Genomic DNA, 25,902 nt, shown 5'->3' with positions numbered 1-25,902 from the left:
TTATTTTAAATGTCAAAGTTTTTATTTAGTGTTTTATTTATTCTAAATTAGGACATTCTAAAATTTTCCACAAGGAGGGTTTTATCATATTTAGCGAACTTCTGAAAAGAAAACCCACATGAATATCCTTCTTATGGAACAAAGCAAATTTAAATGACATTACTAAGGTCAAAACGTTCCTTGTTCTCCATGCAGATGTTTCCAGAAAACCGAGGGCTTTGAGCAGACCTCTAACCCTATTTGTGATTGTCTCTTTCCGCTATCTGTGTTTCTTCAGGACTATGATCTGAGCCAGCTGCAGCAGCCCGATACTCTGGAGCCAGACTTGATCAAGCCCGTCGGGATTCGCCGGCTGGACGAGCGACCGATGCACTCTGAGCCCAACTATCCCATCCGCTCGGCCGCACCCCACCCCGGAGACATAGGAGAGTTCATCCACGAGGTACGCAGTGTGTGCGCTCTTCTGATGTCGCGTCATATAAAATGGCTCGATGGCACCAGTGATAAGACTTAATGGTGATTGATTGGTTAATTGGACCATGGTCCTTTTAGTTTTGTTGATTATTAGCCAGGCTCAGGGATTCAATGTCTCATGCGCCCTCCCACACACACGCACACATGCAGACCTCACAGGCTATAAGCAGTGCGACTGCACTCAAAGCAGTGTGAGATTAGCAAGAAACTGCTTAAATCAGGTAATGAATTAAACATTACTGCTAAATGTAATCAGCCTCACTTAAAAGACAGAAAGGCTTTGAAGACGGCAGCATTTGCCAAACTGTTTGTCTGAACTGTGTTTTAAAGAAACATAGCAGTTAGGATTTTTAGCTGTTTTTTAGCATTCCAACAAAAATTGTCACTTGTGAGTTTTGTTTATAGCTGTTTTATGTCTGTAGAAAGATTTGTTTAAACAAGCGATTTCAGGATTCAGAATTATGTCAACTGAACGTCTATGCAGTGTTTAGTCTGTTAGCACTCTGCCTGGACTGTGTTATGCCAAGAATAGAACTTTATTTGTACAATATGGCAGGCTTTCGAAACCAAGTGAGCTGCCTACCTAGACAGCACTTTTAAGCACCAAAGGCATCTTAAACATTCAAATTGAATGTGCATTCGATGTTTGATTCACTACCAAAATCGGTTGAGCACATGTAAATCAAACATTTCAATTTGTCCATGATTTTTGTCTATAGAATGTTTGTGCCTCGCGTATTTTAAATTTGCATGTGCGAAATGCTGCACTTAGTACTACTCGTTTTCCATTCGAAGGAAATGGCATTTCAAATACTAGCTTTAGCACATTTAGCTCCCCCCTTTATGCTGAATAAGAATAGTGACCGTTATGACCGCTGAGTGCATTGGTGCACTTTGCTTGTATTTTTTTTTACATTTTGTATAGTTTTTAATAATATTATTACAGACAAAGCATGCAAATAAGAAGTGACTTAACAAAAGAAGAAATAAAAAAATAAAATCAAGTGAATGTATTGATACATAGTTCAATACATGGAATTTCAAAACAACCAGCAATCAAGAGATGGTTAATATATTAGCATTTATAGCATCTGAAAATTACTGTATTCTAATAAATTCATTTGATTATGAGAAGGTTCAAAGATTAAACTTCAGAGGAACTTCTAAAGAGGTTAAAAAATTAGCTGGAGCCACATGTTACATTTTGAATAGACTGCAGATTTCCAGAGAGGCAAGACACATTTCCTTACATAATAGGAAATAATGGTCAGGACACAGTGGTCTTTGTTTTCATTCAAATTTTCGGATTCACCTGCACACATATACTACAAAATGGTACAGAATAGTGCAGAAGTATGTGAAATAGGACGCACACACTCTTTTTACTTAATGGGTTTCAGTTGTATTGTCACTCCTTCCTCCTTCCTTCCTTCCTTCCTCTTCTCACTTTAGCTGTTTATCATCCAGTGCCCTGACAGAGCGTTCAGTGTTTCATTGTTTAATTGCGCCAGCTCAGACTGTGCTTAGCTGTGCCGTTTCCAGAACGTAGCCGCTTATAAATAAATGCTTTAGCCTGTTCCAGAGCCCAGCATCTGTTTGCACGGCGACCCCAATCCTTCTCCGACTTCCCTCTCCTCCCATCTCCCTTCCTCCTCTTTTGTTCCTACTTCTTTTTCTCCATCCCATCCCCCTCTGCGCTTAAACAGCAATACCAAATGAGTAATTGAAATGGTTGTACTAGACACTAAAACCACTAAACACTAAAACCACATCCGTTCTCGTCATGTTCCCCAGGGTCTCAAGGCGGCTGATACGGATCCCACGGCCCCTCCGTACGACTCCCTGCTGGTCTTCGACTATGAGGGCAGCGGCTCCACGGCCGGATCGCTCAGCTCCCTTCACTCCTCCAGCAGCGGAGGCGACCAGGACTATGACTACCTCAACGACTGGGGCCCTCGCTTCCGCAAACTTGCCGACATGTACGGAGGCAACGACGACTAGCTTACGCCATCACCGCAGGACCACAGAAAGAGAAGGAAGAACCGGAGGAGGAGGAGGAAAATTAAAAGAAAAAACATCAAAAAACAGTGTGGTACTTTTTTTTTATTGTGGGACGTGGACAGTGTGCAGAATCAAAACAATGAAGAAACCAATATACCCTAGAGAGACAATGAAGACTGAGAAACGAAGATCACCATGGCAACAAAACCAGGTCTCTCCGAGGCCCTCTGTTGTAGACAGAGGGGGTCTAATGAAGGAAATCTGCCTAGTTTTGGTTCAGTCCAGGATTTTTTCGCCCTAAGTTTGAAGGATCATCGGTACGAAACGTATGAAGGAACGCTTAAAGAACGTTAAATGAATGCTAAGTTACACTTGAATCTCACAGTACAGAAGCACTGGGATATTACGTGCCTTTTTGTACATTTTTTTGGTTTCATTTTTACATTTTCAGTCTTTGTTGATTTGATCTGATGATGTTTTTCTGTTCAATGGCTTTGGTGGCTCAGAGTTTTGGAGTGTTTTTGTCGTGAGCCTGTTTATAACGTTTATGCCTCTACACGCTTCTGTTTGCGTTTCTCACCATCATGCTGTTCGTTCACGTATCAAAACGAAGACTTTGGAAGAGTGAGAGCGTCTAGACAGAGAGAACAGCTTTGTACAGTATGCTAGAAAATAGATTTCAGTTTCTCGTTTTTGTTACGTTTTCCTCTTTTTTTATATATATATATATATATATATATATATTCACAGTTTTTCCACCAGAACGTTAACTTATGCAGCCAGTTGCAAAATGGGAGACGAGCATTATTATTTGGTAGCAGAACTTTTTTGTTTTGTTCATTTATTTCTCTCTCTCTCTCTGTCTCTCTCTCTCTATCTCTGCATTTTTTTTAAGTGATTTAGGATTTTGCAAATGAAAATATTCTGTTTTTTCAAATGTCATCTGCCTTAGTCATCCTGGTATTCTTTCATGCCTGGTATTCTTTAATTTTTTACTCCACTGTAAATTAAATGGTGTGTACATAGTTTTTTGTTTTGTTTCTCCTCTTTTGATGTAGTCTACGAAAAAGAACAGGGCGTGAAGAACTTGTATATGTATAATTTGGACTACAGACAAAAGGATGTTTGCATGTTTTTATCTTTTCCGTACAAAACAGTCTTTCTGAAATTTATTTACACACAAATAAAGAAATGCCCACCTCGAAGGAGACTAAAGCAAATAAGTGACACAGAAGTTTGGTCCAAATACCCACTGCTTTCATTCCTCCCCTTTCGTAACGTAACATTCCTGTTTGGTTTCGCCCTTTCGGCCCAGTTAATGACCTTCCATTTGCCTGTTCTCTGATTTCATCGCTTGACGTCCTTCGTCAAGGGTTCCATGTTGACCTTCCGCTTCCTTTGTTCTTCTCTGCTACGTTCTGCATTTCCATTGTCTTCTCCCCCGGGCCACTCTCATGGATCAAAGAGGTCGACTGACGTTCGAGGCCATACTCCTAAATACACGATCCTTCAGGATCTTCATGTTTGAACTAAACTGAAAAGGTGGACCGAAACCCTCATCATAACCGTCTCTGCCTGTTAGAGAACCGTATTGGTGTGTGTGTGTGTGTGTGTTTGCGCGTGTGTGTATCACTGGATGCCGTCAGAGAGGGCCAATTAAAAGAGCAGGATGGAAGTACGAGGTCAGTCCACTCATGAGGCTCAGCCATAAGATGATTAACAGCTTTTTAATGAGCGATGGCTGTCCAGAGTTCTGTGGGCTCTGTTTGCAATTACTTGTTGATATTAAGACCCATTGCAGCCCAAATGACCAATAAAAGTCTAATTTTGGAAATGATGATTTGTTGGTTTTCTTTGCTACATTTGTGTTTTAGCTCTGTTCCGAAACCTAGCAAGTCCCTAGATAGTCAGTTGGCTTCTAAGACAGGAACCTAAGCATCATGGGACCTCACTAGTGACCGATTTAGACAAGCAAATCACAAATAGCGCTCCACATGGGAGACTCGACTCCCAATTGATTTAAATAGAGTTGATGTTAGTATGTTGCTGAGCTAAAAGCTTTCTTAATAAATTTTAGCTTATAATCTTAAGAAGCATAAACATTAGTGATGCACTGAAATTTAGGCACCTAAAAAATACAGTCTAAAAAAAGGCCAAAATCATTGATGGAAACAGTGATGTTAAATTAGTGCAATTTAACATCTATTACAGTTTGTTTGGCTGAAATATAACTAATATAAATGAAATATATTTTTACTACAACTGCTTTAAAGTATAACCTATGAACACGATAAAATAAACAACGTACCAAACTGATAGCAAACAAAAATAAATGCATTTGTTTATATGTAAAATAATAAATTTTTCATTACAATTTTTTATCAGGATTTTTCAGTATTCAATAAAATACTAATCTATAAATAACATTTATCTCACCTTATCCACCATTTTGAAATTATTTTTTGCTGAGCTCGACGCAGTGCATTATGGGATCACGTGCTGCTGCCTTTGGATAAAATTAGGTATCTTAACTAACTAGCCGACATTTCAGACAGCCTTTGTGTCTGTGATGCCCTAAAATGCTGCCTACGTAGGCAGCTCACTAGGTTTTGGTATGAGATAATTGTATATATGCATGTTAAATGGGCTCCATTAAATGGAAAAGGAAATGTCATTGCATACCTTGACCTTAAAAGTGATTACTGGCAGCTGGGTCATTATCTGGGTCTGTGCGTGCCTGCCTCCATCATTTGAGTCAGTCTACAGTCCACACACACCAACTTGTGTATTTCTATATTCCCTTCAGGGCTATCCTTTGCTCCGCCTTCTCTATCTAACGTTCTCCGGGGGCTGAGATTATTGTGCCAACATCAAAGCCTGGCCTCCCCACGTCCCATTGTGTGTGACTGAGAGAATGAGAGAGCTAAAAAGTGGAAGTCTTGTCACTTAAGGTCACATGAAGGATGGGGAATAAGCTTTTCTCTGTGCTGCTATCTCCTTCATTCCACACTCTCTACGTACAGTATATATACACACATACAAAATTCCTTCCTGCATTTTATATTTAGAGTCCTTTTCCTATTTCATTTTTATACTCCATGTTCCATTCCCCTTTTTCTCTGTCCTTTGTTTCAATTTTTTGTGCTCGGTTTTGTCAGTAATGGTCTGGGCAGTCCAGTGGAACACTTGATCCTTTGTTACGCCAAAGGGATACGTGTGTGTGTGTGTGTGTGTGTGTGTGTGTGTGTGTGTGTGTGTGAATAATAAAGAGAAGGAAAGGCAGCAGGGATTTATACTAGGAAAGAGTTTTGAAATTTGGAATGAGATATACATTTTTGATCATATGTTTGCATACCCATTGTATGAGTATTTTTATCTTATTTGACATATATATTCAGATACACAAATTATGCTGAGAAAAACTTTACAGTTATGCAGCTTCTTCTGTAGTTTTCATGCACTGTTTTTTACAGAATGCAGATATATGTATAAAAAAAAATATGTGAAAATGTCTTTAGCGACCAGGCTTAGCCCACATCTTTGCAGATGTATATGGAGTCATGCTTTGATTAAAGATTGAAATATTATATTCTTGTAGGCCTATGTTAAATATATAAATATATGCTGTGAAATTTTAGATCTGTAAAGACTCACTGGAGATCTTTTTTAAATAAATACTTACAAAGGCTACCTACATACATAATGAATGGATGAATGCATGAATGTCTTAGAAAAGCCAACGTTAAAAAAAACGTATTTAAATGCGGTGAGGTTTTTACCTTTGTTCTTAAGATAGCAGAGTATTCTTTGTTTCATGATTTACTAATTTTATCTAATTTTATTTTTTCGTTTGAATTATAGAGACTGACAAAAATAAAAGTAATACAAATTTGGGCCTATGCCCCGGAAGCCCATTCGCACTGCCCACAAAACAGTGAGTGAGTCAAATGTCGATTCAGTAGGTGAATCGCTATGATCGATTCAGTTCAGAGGATAATTCATTACACTGATTTAGACAGGTAACTCGTCTTTTTAAACTATTAAATAAACCGGCTCATTTGGAAATAAGGCTATGCTGGCTTATAAAAGTCATGATTTTCAATCATAGGGCTGTTCACGATTAGGAATATGCCGGTATCAAATTTTCATGTTGCGATTAATTGCTAATGCTTTTGTCACGGTATACGGTATTATCACGATATTGAAATTTAGTTTTAAAAAAGTGCTGTCATAATACAGTATAACAGGTTTAATAACTTTTTTTTCTTATAACAAAAATAACTGAACATTTAAATGCAATAAAGCAATACAGAAAAATTTATAAACTTAAAAGTTTTACACAGATTAAAGTGCAAAAGAACTATAAAGACCAATAGGTTTCACTTTACAATAGACCTCATTAGTTAACCTTAGTTAATGCATTAACATTCACAATGAGCAATAGCTACATTTGCTACAGAAGTTATTAATCTTTGTTTAAAAAGTACAAGTCTTAGTTCATGTTAGCTCATTAATAGCACAGTTGCAATTTTCGATTTTAATGTGTTATTAAATATTGTAATTACCTAAGATTAATGAATGTTCAGAAGATGTTTTCTTTGGCAGTTTATGTTAACTAATGAATTAACTAATGTTAACTAATGAAGCCTTAATGTAAAGTGTGACCGAACAATAAAGAATCAAAACACTTTCAAACAATATCTAGGGCATGTTGTAGTCCAGATTAAAATGTAACTGCGAACTTCCATTCTCAACACAAGGTAAATAGGCTATGATTTATTTTGCCTTGGTGCTGAAAAGTAGTGCAGGAACACTGTTTTATGTTCTTTCCTATTTTTAACCAAATAGGTTAATCATCTTACTAGGGGATTGTGCAAGGGGTGTGTAAATTTATGAGCACAACTGTAAATTGTGCAAAAGCACCAGTAAAGAGAAAGGGAGGACTGCATGTGTATGTAAGCGAAAGAGTGTGTGAAGGGGAGTTTGAGTCTCTAAAAATAGGACTTAGTGCAGGCTGGAGGATGGAGATGACATTGATCAACTGATACAGGGAGAACAACTCTCATCCCCCATCTCACTCTCTTTCTCTCTGTTTCTTTCCCGAGGTCTTAACTCTGCCTTTTACATTCCTGCTTTGCCATTGCTGTCAGGGTCAAACTCACTCCTCCACATGTAGTGAGTGTGTGTGCATTTGGGTATGAGTTTGCGTGTGCGTGACTCAGTCAGTTTTTCCTTTATGTTGTAATACAAGCTAAAACGTTTGTTTATGATTCATCGTGAAAGGCAAAATTAACATTCTAAAAAGGTTAATCAAAGTTCTGTTATCATTTACTCACCCTTATGTGGTTCCAAACCTCTAAATGTCGTTATTTTGTATAGCACAAAATGTGAATTTTGATGTCAAACCTGTTAGAACCAGTCAAGGGGGAAAGATTTTAAGTGACAAATCCAACACACTCTCAAGGCACACTGAGTTTTTTGTCACAATCCCAAGACACTCTCCCAATGCAAATCCCAACACACCCTCAGTGTGTATTTTATGTTTTGGCGAACTTGTGGTTAATTTACATGAATTTGTACAATCTCAGTTTTCATATGATCTGCTTACACCCCAGTGATGGTTATGTTTAGGGGTGGACATTCATGCTTACCTTTTTCTCAAAAATAATGAATTTCTATGCAAAGCACATCATAAGAATTCATACAAAATTACCACTTTGTAAAATAGTTATTTTCTCTTGAAGGTGGGTCTTCTTTCATTTTCTTTTCTTTTTTGTCATATGGCTTCAAAAGACTTAAAATATAGTGTATTAGTCATATGGATTACTTTTATGATAGTTTTGTGCTTTTTTTTCTTCAGTCTCCATTCACGTTCATTAAAAAAATTGTGTAAGGTTTAAAATTGGTGTAGAAACTACACCAAACTAAACTAAAATTGGTGTAGAAACTATTTTCGTTTAGAAGGAACAGATTTGGAGAAAATCTGGAGAAATTTAGCTTTACATCACTTGCTCACCAATGATCCTCTGCAGTGAATAGGTGCCGTCAGTATGAGAGTCCACAGCGGATATAGAAACATCACAATAATCTATAAGTAATCCACACAAATCCAGTCCATCAATCTTGTGCAGAGACAAGCTGTGTTTGTAACATGTTTTTAATGTCAAACGACCATTGCTAAAAATGGCTAAAATATGAGTTGTCTATCCATAATAGGCCCTATTGCTTTCTCCAGTGAAAAGTCGTCCTGTCTGAATAAGGAGAGAAATATGCACAGATGCTCTTAAAAAACTGTTCTTAACAAATATGTGGGTGGATTTTGATGTGAGAGGACAACAGGGGATGTATTTTTATTTATTTTATTATTATTTTTTATTATGGATTATGAACTCTGTTTAAAGAAACAATGGTTTAAAGTTAAAATGCCTTGATTAATTTTCTTACAAACATGCTTCACTTTCAGCTTTTCTCTTCACAAGACATTAATTGATGGATTGAAGTCGTCGTGTGGAGTACTTGTGAATTATTATGACCCCACAATCTGTGATGTGATCTCAAACAGTGCTCTGATTTTGCAAGATTGAATTCTGCAATCGAAAATTAGTTGTCAGTATTTGAACTCCTCAAAATTTTGGAAGAGCTTTTATTTGGCTATAGCCTTCACATTAACGTCTTCATACTCAAATTGTATGTAAAAAAAATTTGTCTCATTTGTGTTTATTTTTAATCCTCATAAGGAGTTTTCAGAGAAGCATCTAAAAAACTGAAAACTGCATTAAGTCTACTGAGCTATTAAAGAGCAACTTCTGAGCAGTGAGCAGTAAAATTTTACTCTCCGTAACCACATCACGCATATAAATGTGTGTGTGAACAGCTGAATAATTTTATGGTGTGAGCATGTTACAGCACACTGCTGGGTTGGGAAATGTGGCTTACTGCTTATAATGATATAATCCAGCAATGGTAGCATTACATTAAGCAGACCCAAAGCAAGTGAAAGGAAAGAAAGCAGACCTACATCAAACTAGCAATCGGAAATAAAGGCGTTGTGTCTGTGAATACTCCTGGAGAATAATGGACTTTTATAAAGGGATATACCACGGTACAAAAGCATGAATACTGCTTAAAGGGTTAGTTCACCCAAAAATGAAAATTCTGTCATTAATTACTCACCCTCATGTCGTTTCAAACCCGTAAGACCTTCGTTCATCTTCGGAACACAAATTAAGATATTTTTGATGGAATCTGAGAGCTGTCTGACCCTGCATAGACAGCAACGCAACTGAAATGTTCCCAAGTCCAGAAACGTAGCCAGGAGATCTGTTGTGCGCAAAAGAAAAAAAAAAGACTTTATTCAACAATTCGTCCTAACACCTCTAAAGCCAGATTCTGCTTTTGGACAAGACAGATTCCAAAGATTCCAAAAATTATTATTCCAGCTGAGGTGAAAATCGTGTTTTGAAGAGCATGTTTGTGGTTCTACACATTTCGAAATGCTTGTTTGAATAATTCAGCCAGAGGTACCGAATGTGCACTAGTGTCCAAGCCAAGTACTTTTTCCTCTCATTTCTCCTCTTTAGCTAAGAGATAGTCTCTTTTCATTACCTATGGCACATATTTTTCTCTGTTCTACACCCTTAAAAATAAAGGTGCTTCACGATGCCATAGAAGAACCTTTTTGTCTAAATGGTTCCATAAAGAACCTTCAACATCTGAAGAACCTTTCTGTTTCCCAAAAGGTTCGTGGCGAAAAAAGGTTCTTCAGATTATAAAAAGGTAAGAAAGAGATGGTTATTTAAAGAACCTTTGACTGAATGGTTCTTTGTGGAACCAAAAATGGTTCTTCTATGGCATCGCTTGAAGAACCTTTTGAAGCACCTTTATTTTTAAGAGTATACTCTGTTGTCCCTCTTTGTATTACAACAGAGTATACTCTTTAAGGCGTACAATGTTTGCTTTCTTAATGCACATTCTTGGTTTTATTGTGTTTATCAGTGTATGTCAGAAACTGTTTATACTGTATTTTTAATGTTTGATCAGGTCATGTTAAGAGGAATCAAATATTTCATAATATTTTGACATGCATGCCGTTCTACACTACACTGTATACTGTTTAGAATGTTTATCATTTATAATTTCTATTTCAAATTGATGCTGTTCTTTCGAAAATCTTGAAAAAAGTATCACAGTTTACACAAAAAAATATATTAAGCAGTACAATATTGATAAGTGGCCCCAAAATGTACTTTCTTTTCTGTGACATCACTTAAAGGCAATGTTCACCCAAAAATAAAAATTCTGCCATCATTTACTCACCCTTCACTTGTTCCAAACCTAAATGAGTTTCATTCTGTTAAACACAAAATAATATATTTTGATGTTGGTAACCAGACAGTTGATGGTAGCCATTGACTTCCATAGTTTTTTTTTTTCATACTATGGAAGTCAATGGCTACTGTCAACTAAATAGCTAAACCGCTAGACCAAGAGGTCAAGGTTTAGCTAGATACCATGTTCCTGTTTGTTACTGTTGACTCACAGCTCCATTATGTTATGTAAAGCCCACCATCCCACATAAAATGTATTTATTTTTTTCTTGTTGCGTATGATTTTTCATTCGGAAATACAGCAATTCCCATTGATTCAGAACCAAAAAGAGAATCTAAAAATATTTTTTGAACTGCTAAATGCCTGTACAGTAAATGAAAATTCATGGCTTTATGAAAGTCTCATGCACCACCATTTTCTTTTCTTTTTTTTCATCCCTCATTTCAAGGTACAATGGCGCCCAGTAAAGCCTGGCTGTAATGTGTGTGTCTGTCTCTCTCCCTCTCTATTAGAGTATAGCCTCTAGTCTTATCTATAGCGTTATTCCACTGAGATACGGGGGAGGATGGTCTTAATGCTCCAACATTACATTACAATCACTGTAACAGTTTTCTTCTGTCTGGATTTGTGTGCCTTTGTGCGCTTATACGCAGTGTGTTTGTTGCTTTCATTTCACCCTGTCTTCTATAAAAGCCGCTTACAGCAAAACTACAGTTTCAGGACTGAAACACTCTTTAGACATGGACACATTCAGTCCCACCCTGCAGCTTGTCACAGGCGATGAAAGACAGAAATTAGCAAAAAAAATTAAGCAAGCCAGCTACACGTCAGGACATTGAATATTTAATACTTCAGTACAGATCTAATAACTCTTTTAATTAGCACTGGCTAATAGAATTAGCTTTCTTCATGTTTCATTGTCTATCTCCCGCTCCCTTCTCTTTTCTGTTTCATTCATACTATCCATCTCTGTTCTCTCGTTGCCCCTGGGGGTTTTCTCTCCTCTTGATTGTGGGAAAACTGGGATTTGAGTTAGAAGACAATGAAGTTGGACTCCATCTTGCGGCAAATCCCAGAGGGCAGTTGGTGGACCATACATTATGTAGCATACCTTCACTTCCCTATTTCTAGCATCACTCGCTTGCCTTCCAGTGCCATGCCAACAGTCACTCGCACAAGTTCACACATCACCAACCAATACAAAATTAGCGGCATTTTGGTGGGCCTTTAAACAAATGGGCGGGCCTACAGGCAAATTGGTGCAGTAATTCGTAGAGGAATTATTGTGTGTTTCTATTAATACAGTGTAACAGAAAATATTTAAAACCGCATTTGACATTTGAAGTATAAATCCAGTCAGAATAAAGTTGTGATAACATATGGTTTGTCTAGGTTACACGACTTTGGGTATTTTCACAAGAATAGAACATAAAGGATATTCATGTAAGAAATGCTTACACTGTGTCCTAAACAGCCACGACATGGGATTCTATTTTTAAAATGGTTTATATTTCTGTGACTTCATGGCTGACAGCTCAATGATTAAATCCAGGACATATGTGTTTTTTACAGTTTTAAAATGGTTTGAGTTCAAATATCATTCTTGTGTGAGCCATAATGAAAGTGCCAATTAACTTACCTTAGATTTTAATAATAACTTAAAGAATGTTCAAACTGTGAACTCTGTGGACAAACAAAGTGTTCTATGACAAATATTGTATCAGTCACCAAGAATTAGTTTTGAATGTTCAAATTGTTTAATTTTCATAAATTTGATTACGTACTTACCCAATTTGTGTGTGCTTGCACAGAGCCTGCCCACATACTCTCTGATTGGCTGATCGGCTTTTGTTATATATATATATATACTTTTTCCATTAGTTAAATGTTACAAATTACATTTTATGTTCTATAGTATAATACATTTTAAAAGTATCTCTCCCAACTGCAAGGTTGCTGTCTACACTATCATTCAAAAGATTGGGGTTGGTTAGATTTTTGTATGTTTTTTAAATAAGTCTTGTGCTACAACAAGGTTGTATTTATTTGATCAAAAATACAGTAAAAATAGTAAAAATGTGAATTATTACAATTTAAAATAACTTTTCTATTTTAATGTTATAACATGCAATTTTATCCTTGTGATGCAAAGCAAAATTTTCAGCAGCCATTACTCCAGTCTTCAGTGTCACATGATCCTTCAGAAATCATTCTAATGTGCTGATTTTGGTGCTCAAGAAATTTTTTTTTGATGAGTAGAAAGATCAAAGGAAATAGAAGTCTTTACTGTCACTTTTGATCAATATAATGTGTCCTTGCTGAATAATAGTATTAATGTATTATTAATACTTCCAAAAAAATCTTTCTGGCCCCAAAATTTTGAAGGGTAGTCTATATGAAACACTCCAAATTGGTCACTTATGAGGTTCCATGTCTGTTGGGATGCTGTCTTAGAAGGCAGTTGCCTGTGTTTTGGAAGAAAGCTAGGCTTCCCACTCCGATCCGTACACAGTGTAGTGACTGCTAGGTTTGAATCACCATTTTGACACTAATCTAGATCATTACATAAGCTGATGTATTGTTTTGTGGTAATGTGAAACACCATTTTCCCGAGTGTTGGGGGTTGGAGCTCAGAGTGTGATTATGGGAGATCTGGCTATGAGGAGAATACAGCAGAGGATCTCCTGCTGAGAGAGAGTATGTCTGAGGAGCACAACAGGAGCCCGGGGGCTAGACACGGATGATAGGTTTAATGGTGTGTCTGTGCATTAACGTCACAATATGCTACTCAATCTTGCTCCTGTCTAATTGCCTGATGTTTGATACTTGTAAAATGTCCTAATTCCTGAAAATTAGCCACTTTTACTTGTTTTGTTCCTCATATATTTGCAGTTTGCAGCGTGTGTGCTGTCTTACCGGACCATCTGGAGAGTATCCTCCCTGACCCAGCAGCCATCTGGATCCAGTCCAGGATTCACATCCGTTCTGGTACCGCCTGACGCACCACACACACAAAATCTCACAGCGGGGAGAAAAGTTTCGGACTCATTTGCTTGATATCCTAATGAGTTATTGGAGTGACTAGTGGATGTCAATATATGCTTATGTGAGCATGTTGGTGAGTTTGCCTGGTGTGGAAGTGTTTATTACGCATAAGCTGTATTTTGGACCTCCACTAAAACCTCCACTAGTTTTCCCTGAGGAGGTCATGTAAATATGGAGTTTCGCAGATGTAGGTTTAATTCTTACACAGCCTTGGTAAAAATTGCAGAGCTAATTACAGAGCATTTTTCAGCTAACTTGGGGGTTCCTCTAAGAAATCTTAATGCCTTCAGTTAATTATATTCATAACACTATAATTATATTGCAAATAAAAAAAAAATTCAATTGTTTTCGTGATGCACGCATCCAGAGCACTTGACCTTCCAAAGCACCCACTTATAGACAACAAACACTCCTGGTAATCAAAACTGAATTCAGGATAGCATAGTAGCATGCTATTATTATTTTTGCCATACCTTTATATGGTGTTTCTTCAACTGTACATGCTATTGGACCTTTGATTTAGCAAAGTTAGAGGAGTTAATGATGAATTTCAAAGACAGTTTTAAAGCCACCATGAAATCAAAATTGACCGTTCTTATTTTCTTTCAATGGAACGTTACAGTATTTATTATAAATTATTTATCCATGCATATTATATTGTTTTCATTATTTTCATACCAAATTTAATTTGACCTTCATATGACAAATAGTTGAACAACATTTAGAAAGTCGAAGAAATCGACAGAGATCCGTTTTCAGTCTTATTCAGTACATGATGTCCTTTATAAATAATTGTAGCTCTAACGTCTTTAAAAAAAATCGAATCGTATTCTAGTGTGTGTGTAATGCATGTGCTAATCTTGTGTAACCTCCTCTAAGTTCACTGTGACCATGGGCACTCTTCCCTTCTTTTTCCACACCCTGGTCAGCGTGCCGGTTCTCTAATCAGCAGAGTTGAAGATAAAAGTGTCTCCAATGGGATTGCATGTATCTCATTATTAAAAAAGCATTTTGAAAGTTCCTATCCTGCCCCACAGCACAAACTGTTATTCTAATGAGATGGATTTGACCTTTGTCACGCAAACTGCTGTCCTGAAAGCGTGTGTGCTCCGGGGGCATTCAGATCCTTCCACATTTGCTATGCTGGCCTGAGGAAATCTTGGCCAATGCCGGCTTTCATCTCGGTTCCTTTCAGAAGACTGTAAATATTGAGCTCCCAAAAGAGGGTATAGGGCCTAGTTTCGGTTTTATTTCAGAAATGCCACACACACAAAAAAGTAGTACATTTGGATGCATCATTTGAAAACAGCCCATAATGTATAAACATGTTGGCATGCAGAAGGTTATGTTTTAATGATTGCCTCTGTTAACAACAGCGTTCATGAGTAATTGGTTCTAGCGGAAGACGCTAACCCCTCACTACACGTGACCAGAGTTATAAAAACAATTGAAAATATGCATCAGGGAACACTAACCTCAGACAAGCACTCTTGCATTAGCTTCTCGACCACTGGAGAGAGCATTGATTGCTGCCACAAAAGCTAATTAAAGAAGCATTTGCTGTGCATTCCCTAATCAGGGGGAAACTTTTTAAGAGAGCAGCTTTGCATGCCATTAGCTTCCATAAGAGAAACCCTTGCGAGAGGCTAATTGAACACAGTTGCCTGTGAGCAGACACTGCTACGACTGCGCTAGTGTTATTGAGAGATTTTAGCTTTAGCATTTATTTAGCCAGTGAAGGGGAATAAAGCTGCAGGAGACTGAAATCATCGTGGGATGAGCGTTAATAACCAGGCCTTTGCATCTATCTAATGGGCACCGCGCACCAAACTACACTTATATGAGCACAATGCCTGACTAGCACAATCACACAATCGGTCACACACAGATGAATAAATATAATTTTATCCCAAAATTGCACAAAATCCTCTTGAATAAACAAGCAGCAACACAGCAGGGCTTTAAAGAAAATTGGCAATCTGTTCAAGCTAGCAGTAGCATAACTATGCAGTATTAGCAAAACGTAGCTAACTGGCTGTTGTTAGTGTGTTTTCAACCTATGCTCATTGAAAAAATGTGCCTCTACCTACATTTTGCAAATTTCCAAAAACGCACCAGTACATACATTTATTTGGACACTAGGCCTAAATATACCTGTACTCTACTGTTCTATCCCGAATGGACCTCAAAAACTCCCAGAACTTGGTCCTACAGTTCAAGCAGCGTAGTAACATATGTACTTAATTATTAACAATTATGGTGCCCAGGTGTTTCTCCCAAGTTTATTTTTTGATTTTTTCCTCCACTATCCAAACATCACATGGAGATTTTTGTTCCTTGCCATATTTGCCTTTGGCTTGCACACTAGGAGACTAAAGATATTATGTGCCATGTATAAAGTGTCATATATTATGCCATGACTACTTTCAGTTAACTCCTCAGTTATCTCCGTTATAGTGTTTAAGTGTGGGTGATATGATAAAAATTTTAACACTGTCATTTATATCCGTCACTTCACTGCGTCAGTGTTACACATCACCAAATAATAATTAAGCTTGTCATAACAAATAACTCAAATTAATAATAATGAATTATACAACTACTGTAAGTAGGATAATACAGTACACTCACGTTGAGCTGTATGTACTATGTAGCAAATCACATTTGCTTGATTATATGGCTGAAAAATTATATAGAAAAAATATTTTATTGCCCAATGAGATATTAAAAGTTGGAAAACAGTACATCCCTTCCTGCATACCTACAGTAAAATCCACATTTAGTATATTATAGCAAATCTCAGCTGTGTGATTGTTTAAATTGCAAAATGTAAACTGTAGCAGACATACAGTACATACAGTACACTCACATGAAGTGAGATAAAGCAAATCTCAACTTCCTGATTTTTTGTTATATAATTGTATTATCGCTCAGCTATTTATATAAAGTATGTTCAACTTTATCCCCATACATACAGTATACTCGCATAGAATGGTATATATTAATTTATACAACAGCTCTTTCTGGTCTTCAAATCTGATTTGCTGAGAGCCTTTTCCAGCTGTGCGATATTCTAGTGATAACAGAACTCCAACCATTTCACTCTTTGTATCACCCCGCTTGCAGTATTTCACAGTCAGTGTCATGGCGGATTCCTAAATCAACTATAATTGTATAAATAATGCTGTTGTAGTGTCACGGAATGTAGTTTAAAGAGTTTATTAGGCAAGAATGTTGTTGTTTAGACTTCAAATATGCGGTTTGTTAATAAAGATAACATCTATTTTGCTAAATTTGCTTTGATGATTTGAGCTCCAGTATGCGAGTGGCCATTCAGCGCTCATGAAGCCTCACCTCGGCCAGTTCTTCTGGAATTTGCTGCTGACTCTGATGTCTCTGTAATGGTTAAACATGATATATAATTCATTTTGGGTAAATCTAACTGCCAGTTTTTTTGTCTCATTAATCTATTATTTGTTCCAGAGCAAATAGTTTTGGCTGAGGGCAAAGTCTAGCGTTATATCTTACATAACTCAAATGCTATATAGCTCAGCGCTGCCTTTGTACTTCTGACTGAATTGCCTAGAAACTTTTATGATGGCTGTTGTTGTTTATTAAATATTAATATTCTATAAATAACATTTTAAATAAATAATAGTAGTATTTAATAATAACATTTAGTATTGAGAAATGGTATGTGTGTTCATGATGGTGATTTTAGTTACATTATTCTGCCATTAGATTAGGTGACAAGGACTGTTTTAATAAGTGAGTCAGTAAAGACTTTTATATTGAAAGAGACTGAAAAAGGGTTGTAAACAAGGAAGTTATTTTTACTTTCAACAATACCTTGTAAGACACAGCCAACAAATGCACTGAACAGCGCTGTCATCGGAAATTCCCAGATGAATGGATAGGACGACAAAAGGTAATCACACTCGCTCAGTCCATCTCTCTCTAGTAATACTACTCCACATAATACAGTGAGCTTTTAATACAGTAATACAATAAGTTTTTAATGAAGCAACTCAATGTTCCTTCGTTACTAGTTCTAAAGTGATGTTTTTGAATTAGTAACGAAGGCTTGAGCTCAGCTCTGTCAAACTGAGATTTGAATATCTGGCGGAAGGAAGTAGTTCCACTCAAAAGAGGGTTTTTAAGACACTTCTTTGTTGTTTCTTTTTTTATGTACACACTTGTGCCATCGAACTGTTGTATACACACAATTTTACACTCGTAGCTGTGCGATATGGCTGGTAATCAGTACGCTGTGATTATAGCACTCAGCCTGTGGCCTAACAGCCATGATATTGCTCATATCTCAACTGCTTGATTGCTTGTATAGTCACAAAATTTTAAATATATTATCACCCAGCTCTAATCTGCTCTAATCTATAAGGCATGAAGATGTTAGAGGGGTCATATGACGTTGCAAAAAAGAACATTATGTTGTGCATTTGGTGTAATGCAATGTGTTTATGCAGTTTAAGGTTCAAAAAACACATTATTTTCCACATACTGTACATTATTGTTGCTCCTCTATGCCCTGCCTTTCTGAAACGCGTCGATTTTTACAAAGCTCATCGTTCTGAAAAGAGAGGTGTATGCTGATTGGCCAGCTATCCAGTGCGTTGTGATTGGCTGAATACCTCAAGCGTGTGACGGAAATGTTACACCCCTTACCAATACTGTGATGCCGTGTCCAGGCACGATGAGGCAACACCAATAAAACCCATTACAAACAAGGCATTTGTTGCATCCAGTGGTGACATAATTACTGATTATAATGACTTATACTGCCTTTTTACGTGTTGTGTTGCGTATTGCGCTGCGTAAACATAAAAACATGTCTGCATTTGTGATCGGAGAAACGAAAACAACAAGCGCTACTCTACACTGCTCAAAACTCGCGTTTGAATCGTCAGTGGCAAATTCTTTAAACATTAAAAAAACACAGATTTCTAGTTGTGTCCTCTTTTGGAAGGCCAAACTAAGTAGTTTTGCTTTCACAACGAAACACACAGCATCACACACGTCGGGCTTGAGTGAGCGGCAGCCGGCGGGATTGAGAACGGCGCAGCCGGTGGGCTTGCGGCAACCACATGTGACGGCCCCGGGCTGGACTCCGCTTCATCCATGGTGAAAGCCGATCCGGCAATCCACAGCGCGAAGTTGATGTATTCCCTCAGCGACCAGCACGGATCAGCTCTAGGTATGACAAAATGGATATCGTCCTCTTTTGGAAAGCCAAACAAAGTAGTTTCACTTTCACAACGAAACACACAGTGCCTTCACGACATGGCGGCAGCAACAACAATACTACAGCGAGAATAAAAGTTACGCCTTCTTTCTTTGCGTGAACATTTGGGCGGTGTTATGCAAATCTTCCCACGTCGTGACGTAGACATGTGGGGTCGTGTTTAAACGAGGCGTTTTAGTAGGGCGTGCATCATATGACTTTAAGAAAAAATAATATCATGATTTTCTGTAAAGCTGCTTTGAAAAAAATATGTATTATGAAAAAGCACTATACAAATAAATTTGACTTGACTGCAGTTTCTATCTAAAATGAACACTAAAGGCAGTAAAACATGAACAACTATTATCACAAATCATAATTACAGGGGCAGATTATTGATTAATAAAGACTTATTGCACGCTACTATGTTATGACCTCAAAACACTTGTAACGTAGTGCATGATTTGTAAATGAATACATTTGACGTTTGCAACAAATAACAAGCTCCATATGTAGGGCTTTTCTAATTTAAGAAACTTGCTTTTTAGCTCACCCGATACAGCATTATAGTTGCAATGTGGAGCACTCGTAAAACAAGTCCCATAAAACAACACTCGATAAAAGAGATGAAAGAGTTGTAGAAGAGTTGTAAAATGGCTTGGTTGCTTCAGCAAATGCATTTTCACCTCACGTTTGCTTTTGTTAACACTATCGGTTAAGTTTAGGGTAGTGTTTAGTGTAGGTAGTACATTATTTTCAAACACTTTATTTAACTTTTTTAAGCCACTCACCAGAAGTTTTATTTTCAAACTGCCATGATACAAACAACTCAATAAAAGATTCACATTTTATGTAAAACTGAACACACTTTTAGCACCACTTACTAGAAAGTCAAATTCAAAATGTGCAAGCTACACAATATCATTTTGCAGAATTTCCGCCACTGGCCATTTTTCCAATGAGTCTGGATTGTATATTCCATAATTCCAAAGTCTCTCCTCTCGAAACGCTAGATATAACAGCGAGAGATGTACCAAACGCGCATACAACTTTGAACACTTTCCATGCTATCTGTAATGCCGGGTTCAGACTACACAATATTTTTGTTGGTCATGATAGTCACTGTGTCAGATTACACGATTTTGACTCCTAAAATCTTGTTGTGTCATGGACAAGAAACATGTCAGACTACACGTTGCTTCCTGACCATTCATCGCGTGCCGTCTTTAACGACGTGCGTGATGTCATCGAGAAGGCGGAACTAGCGACTAACTTACGAAAACAAGAGTGTAAACATTGCTGAAGCGCTTCCACTATAGTTCGCCAGCATTTTTCGTCGTGGTAGTCCCTCGATGACACATCATACAGGCAGGAGTACTGTTGCCACAGCTCCACGAACCTTTCCTCCATCTCATAATTCCACCTAGCAGCACCATCATCTCTCTTTCGTTTTGCCATGTTTGAAACCTGTGTATGAAAGAGCTTCTGTGCTGCTATTGGTCAACGTCTCCAATGTTACAGAACTCGTTGTGGATGACGGAAAAAAAATTAAACATGCTAGTCTTTCTGTCGTGATGTCATGAAGCATCGCAGACGCGGAATCGGTTGTCGTTCGCAATGACACACTACACGTGCTGAAACGATGGAATCTTGCTGCCCAACGCCCATTGTCGTTTACAAATCCCCACGACACCCTACGTCAAGCAAATCATGGCAAAATCGGGCTAAAATTGTGTAGTCTGAACTGGGCATAAGACACAGGAGCAACATCTAAATTATAAACGCAATATTTGACATGGACTTTGCTTCCTCTTCCAATCACACACACTTCAGCTAGTTTTGGAGCTCTTTTTGATGTTGAAACTTCTTGGAGGCAGTTCCTGTGGTGGAGGTCGTTTCATTCTGTTTGAAAGCGCTAGATTCTTGGATTTTCATTTTAGGGGGGCTCAGCCCCCAGTGAGGGTATAATAATAGTGTTACAGTTATAATGCTATTAATAAAATCTGTGATCTATGTTTGAAGCTTTTTAGATCAGTGGGACAAACACACAAGGGCGCCACTGCAGGCCGGAGCCGTGCCAAAACAGGTACACACTTAAAACACACAAACACAACACTAACATTGAAATATTATGAAGAAATAAAATAGCATCCCTTTAACTGTAGTGACTAAGGCTACGTTCACACCAGGGGCAATTCTAGGATTTCCATTTTAGGGGGGCTCAGCCCCCAGTGAGGGTATAATAATAATAGCCTAATAATAAAAATATATATATATATAAATAAAATTAAAAAGTCGTAAAAAATTAGGGGTCGTATACTAAACTTACTGCCGTATTCCACTGTATTGCATAGATAGGTATAACATTTGAGTACTGAATAAGCCAAATTCAAGTTTCATGATCCCACACACACAACATGTTTACGTACAAACACAAAATTCTTCTGTTTGCATTTCTATTACAACCCTCTTTCCTTACCTCAAGTATGCAAACCTCTTTGACACATACACTGGAATATGTATTATATTGAAAGTTAAATTTTCAAATGAAAATGGCAACATGATCATTTTTTAAAGTAGGCCTATGTGTTCATATGTGCTTCATTTTCACTGGAGGAAATAGCTGTGGTGTGATGAGGGGTGAACGCATTGAAAACTTAGGCTACAGTAGATGGGGAACTGATTATTGCTCTCCCATGATATTTTGTAAACTGGATTTAAGACAAAAAACTGCACAGATGCAGATATTATAACAATCTATCGATAAACACACACCTTCTCCTCGGTTTCTCGCTCTGTGCCGCTGCGGTCTGCGGATTGAAAAAGTATGCGCTGAAAGACGGGGAGGAGCCCATCGAAGTCTGCCGCCATTTTCATATGAAATTTAAAGGGAACTGAGGCTATTGCCCCCCTAAAAATGGCCTAGCGACATCCATGGCTAGAACAAGGGTAAATACATCTACTTTAGACTTTAAATGAGCGCAGACCTTTAAATCTAATTGCTTGCCATCTTTTGTGCCACGAATTAGACGTTCTTTGCAACGGAGTGTTCGAGATCTCTTATGGTAGACCAGTTTAGCAGGCTTTATTAAGTTTCAGCTAGGCTGCAGCTGGAGTACAGCGGTTCAGCTGTCATAAAGCGAGACGGTTTCTTGCCCTCTGGTCACCTATCATAAGTGATGTATATCACCCTATCATTGTTGTAAGATAGGAGGATAAATTCTCAGAATAAAATCTATAATGAAACTCCTGTCAGAACAGTGACTCTCCAAAGACTCTGTTACATCATTTCAGGTCTGGATTTCACCATTGTTTCTGCACAGCATGGCTGATGTGCTCAAATTGCTCATATCTCTCTTAATGTTCTCTGCAGTGGGCCGTCGTCTCAGAAACTCTCATTAGATGAACTGCTTGTTAGTGTGCCTCCAACACCCTTGCAATCCCATCTGAAAAAATGCATTGCTTATGGAGGGAGTTCCATTACATATAAACATACTGGGGTGGATTCACTAAACAGTTGTAGCATGCTGTATTTTGGCGCAAACTTCTGCGTCTTATTCACTATCCACCCTCAATCCAGTTTAATCAGCCACTAAATGTGCAAGAATAGCTCTGTTTAAATGAATAATTGTCATTCTTTTAAGTGCAAACATGCAGATTCTGTGCAAATGGGGCTTATTATAGATAAATGCGCTTTATTCACAAAAATCAGCGCTATTTGCCTGGTGCAATTAACTTTGTGCTTTCACTGCCTGTGGAATGAGAATTTTATTTAAAGATATGTTTGTATGTATTTTCTGTTGATCTTAATGGTTGTAGTAAATCATCAAATGTTGATCATTATAACTGCTTATATATCTAGATGCAGGCACAGTTTTTGTATTGTGAAGAGATGATTTAGGCACTTAATCACAGTGTTGCTATATGGTTGGATCATGGTATTTCATCCATAACCTACACTCAGTGCTGGGTATTAACCAAGTACATCTAATCTGGATTATTCATTGTTATCTTTTCATTAATCTCATAAACCTCCTGCAGGTCTTTCACACACTCCAGTTTGGGAATCCTTGACATAATATAATGTTTATTGCACTTCATGTTGTCAATAACAACGAATGGAATACATTCTTTGTCTTTCTTTTTGTATTTTTATATCAATATGGTATAAGATTATTTAAATCAAAGTGATAAATGAGATCGGTCAAACGTAATCAAAAAGTAGTTTGATTATATTAACTAATAAAATGTGTAGTGTGACGAATGTGTAAAGTAAATTGTGTAAAGTAATTTTTGTAATTCTTTTTGTAATTTTTTAAAATCTGGAATCAGTAACAGATTACAGTACAGTTTGTAAGTAATCTACCCAGCATTGGTTCCACTGTAATGTTTTATGGGAGAAGAATGCAAAAATGCTCAAGTAAAAATCTGTTAATTGGTTAAATGTAATTTACCTCACTGTATAGGCTACAGTGAAAAATTTTAAATCATTTCTCGTTGATTTATATGTAATTCTAGCATAAAATACTGTAAAATGTCAGGTTTAAGATTTAATTATGAATTACCGTATATAATACAATTTTAAATCTGTTTATAAATTTAAATTTTAACAAGAACATACAAGTAATTCTACAGTGTTATTATTAAAATTGCAAAAATTAAAATGTATTATAAAAATGTATTTTTTACAATTAAACAAAAAAAACCTGCATTCATGTATTTTTTTTATTTTGTTTTGTCATATTTTTATCAACAGTAATGTACATTACATTTTAAGTTATTTAGTTCCTGCTTATTGCGTTATTTATTTTCTTGTGTGCTACTCTGACTATAAGTTATAAAGTATACAAGCATCAAAATGCCATCTCATAATATCTGAAATGTTACTGCCATTTTTTACAGTACATTTCTGACATGATTTTTTAGAATTTGACATTTTTCTTTTCTTTGTTTACAGTGTAGTGACTGTTTTACAGTCAACCAGCCTGGAAAATTAGAAATTGCTCCATTGCTTTCAGCACTAATTTAATAATAATTGATATATGATGTTACCTGATTCTTCTTGTAAATCAAATGATAAAAACAACACAGACAGCATGTGCAAATAAACAACAATCAGTAGGGCAATTCATTCTCAGTGTGTCTACTATCTTTGAGTCTAATTTAAATGAATACATCCGCTATATTTAGATTTCTTCTCATAATACGCTCTCTCATTACCTTTAAGTGTATCTTTTTCTTTCTCTTTTTATAATCCTTGCCCAGGAACTGTCTTAAGGTTACAGATTGTGAACATGTCGATTTATTAGTTCCTGTACATTTCCCTGCTAATGTGCTCCGCTAGCTCTCAGCTGTGAGCTCTAAGCCCTTGACTCTCCTAGTTAGCTCATTTGAGTCTCAAGCCTGTGGATCCATTCCAGCACTGAAGTGTGACGATAATTACCATTATATACTAACATAATCAACCCATTCATTCGCTCACTGCTCCCCCTTTTTCTCTCACACCCTCTTCCTCTCCAAAAAATGATGGAACCCAGTCTGGTTACCATCCCATATGAGGAAGTACTCTGATGTTACTGTGATACAGTGATGATATTAGAAAGTTGTGTCATAATAAAATGCTAGTCCCATGATATTGTTTGTTGTTGGAGTGGGGGGTTGTGCAAAAGCACGGGTTTTGATGTTGCAGATTTGCTCATGAATATGAATTATTTATTACCTTTAATGTATTTGTTTACAGAGTATTTAGATTATTTGTTTGTTTCCAAGTCAAAACTGAAACGTACGATTAGAAATGTCCAAAAAGCTATAAACAACCATTTTAATAGTATTTTTCAACATACAAATTCTCAATTATTCTGCCTTAAAAATTCAAGTGGGCAAATTAATTTGTGATATTTAATTTGAAAGCTTCAATCCGACATCTACCGCTGTCAGTACCATTTTGTATGTCAGTGGATAAATGCGCATATCAACAACAAAGTTATGAATGTCTTCGAGTCAGTGGTAACATTTTTGCTTTGAAAAAAGTGGTTTTGGATTCCAATCCTCCTAATATAGCCTTTCTTTTTATTAAACCAGTATTTCATGATTAAATTAAAATGGTGGGGACAGAATAAGGATTCGGGATCGTTATTGATTGATCCAGAGTGATTTTAAGGAAAATCAAGATTTTTTTTAATGGCTTTTCACAGTCATTTTAGAGGTGGCATAAATGCAACTTTACCTCATGTAAACGCAATACTTTGATCAAACCGATGCGATTAAGCTCTAAAGTGCTTGTGCTGTAGATTCAGTTCCAATGTTGTGGCACCACTGAATACGAATGCAGAGTATTTTAATACCAAGTAGGAATGCAAATGCATGTACTTTTAACAGAACTGAACATCAATGATTTTTTAAAAATATTTACATTTTGAAAAATCTTTTTAGAACCACTTATTGGTTCCAAATTCACATCCCCCCAAATGTTTGGATTAGTGGTGGATCAGTGTGCAGTTTTCAATAACTGAATCCTAAGCTTTGACATTTACATTTCAAGATCTCTCCAATCTTGAATATTTGGTTACATTGTTGAATCTGAGAAAACAATCACATAACTGCATCTTTCGCACAGCAAACTGCTGTTTTTATTATCACAGTCTTGCCTTTCTATATACATCCTCTAAGATAACACTCCTCTGAGATGTATTGGACCTCTATGTTTTTTCAGATAGGTACATGGTAGATAGAAGATTAACTTGGGGAGGCTGTGTCTGCTTCAGTGTATCAAGTTGTTCTGCTCTAGGTGTTTCTCCCAGTGTTGGGGGGAAAAA

General features: G+C 37.0%; 1 protein-coding gene across 2 annotated transcripts in view; it reads left to right on the top strand.

The window, feature by feature from the left end:
• The window catches only part of LOC107571545 (cadherin-2-like), a 44,743-nt gene extending 42,211 nt beyond the window's left edge, over positions 1 to 2,532 (top strand). For both annotated transcript variants that reach the window (XM_016257868.1, XM_016257869.1), the window contains 2 exons: positions 278 to 442; positions 2,269 to 2,532. In XM_016257868.1, the coding sequence (XP_016113354.1) occupies positions 278 to 442; positions 2,269 to 2,475 (372 nt within the window). In that variant the 3' untranslated portion in view covers positions 2,476 to 2,532. The remainder of the gene's footprint in view (positions 1 to 277; positions 443 to 2,268) is intronic.
• Positions 2,533 to 25,902: the final 23,370 nt, after the last annotated feature.

Source organism: Sinocyclocheilus grahami, unplaced genomic scaffold, assembly GCF_001515645.1.
Source record: "Sinocyclocheilus grahami isolate Dianchi unplaced genomic scaffold, SAMN03320097.WGS_v1.1 scaffold1611.1, whole genome shotgun sequence".
Lineage (NCBI taxonomy): Eukaryota > Metazoa > Chordata > Actinopteri > Cypriniformes > Cyprinidae > Sinocyclocheilus > Sinocyclocheilus grahami.
The sequence above is the reverse complement of the archived record's forward strand: the minus strand, read 5'-3'. Positions and strand labels throughout refer to the sequence as shown.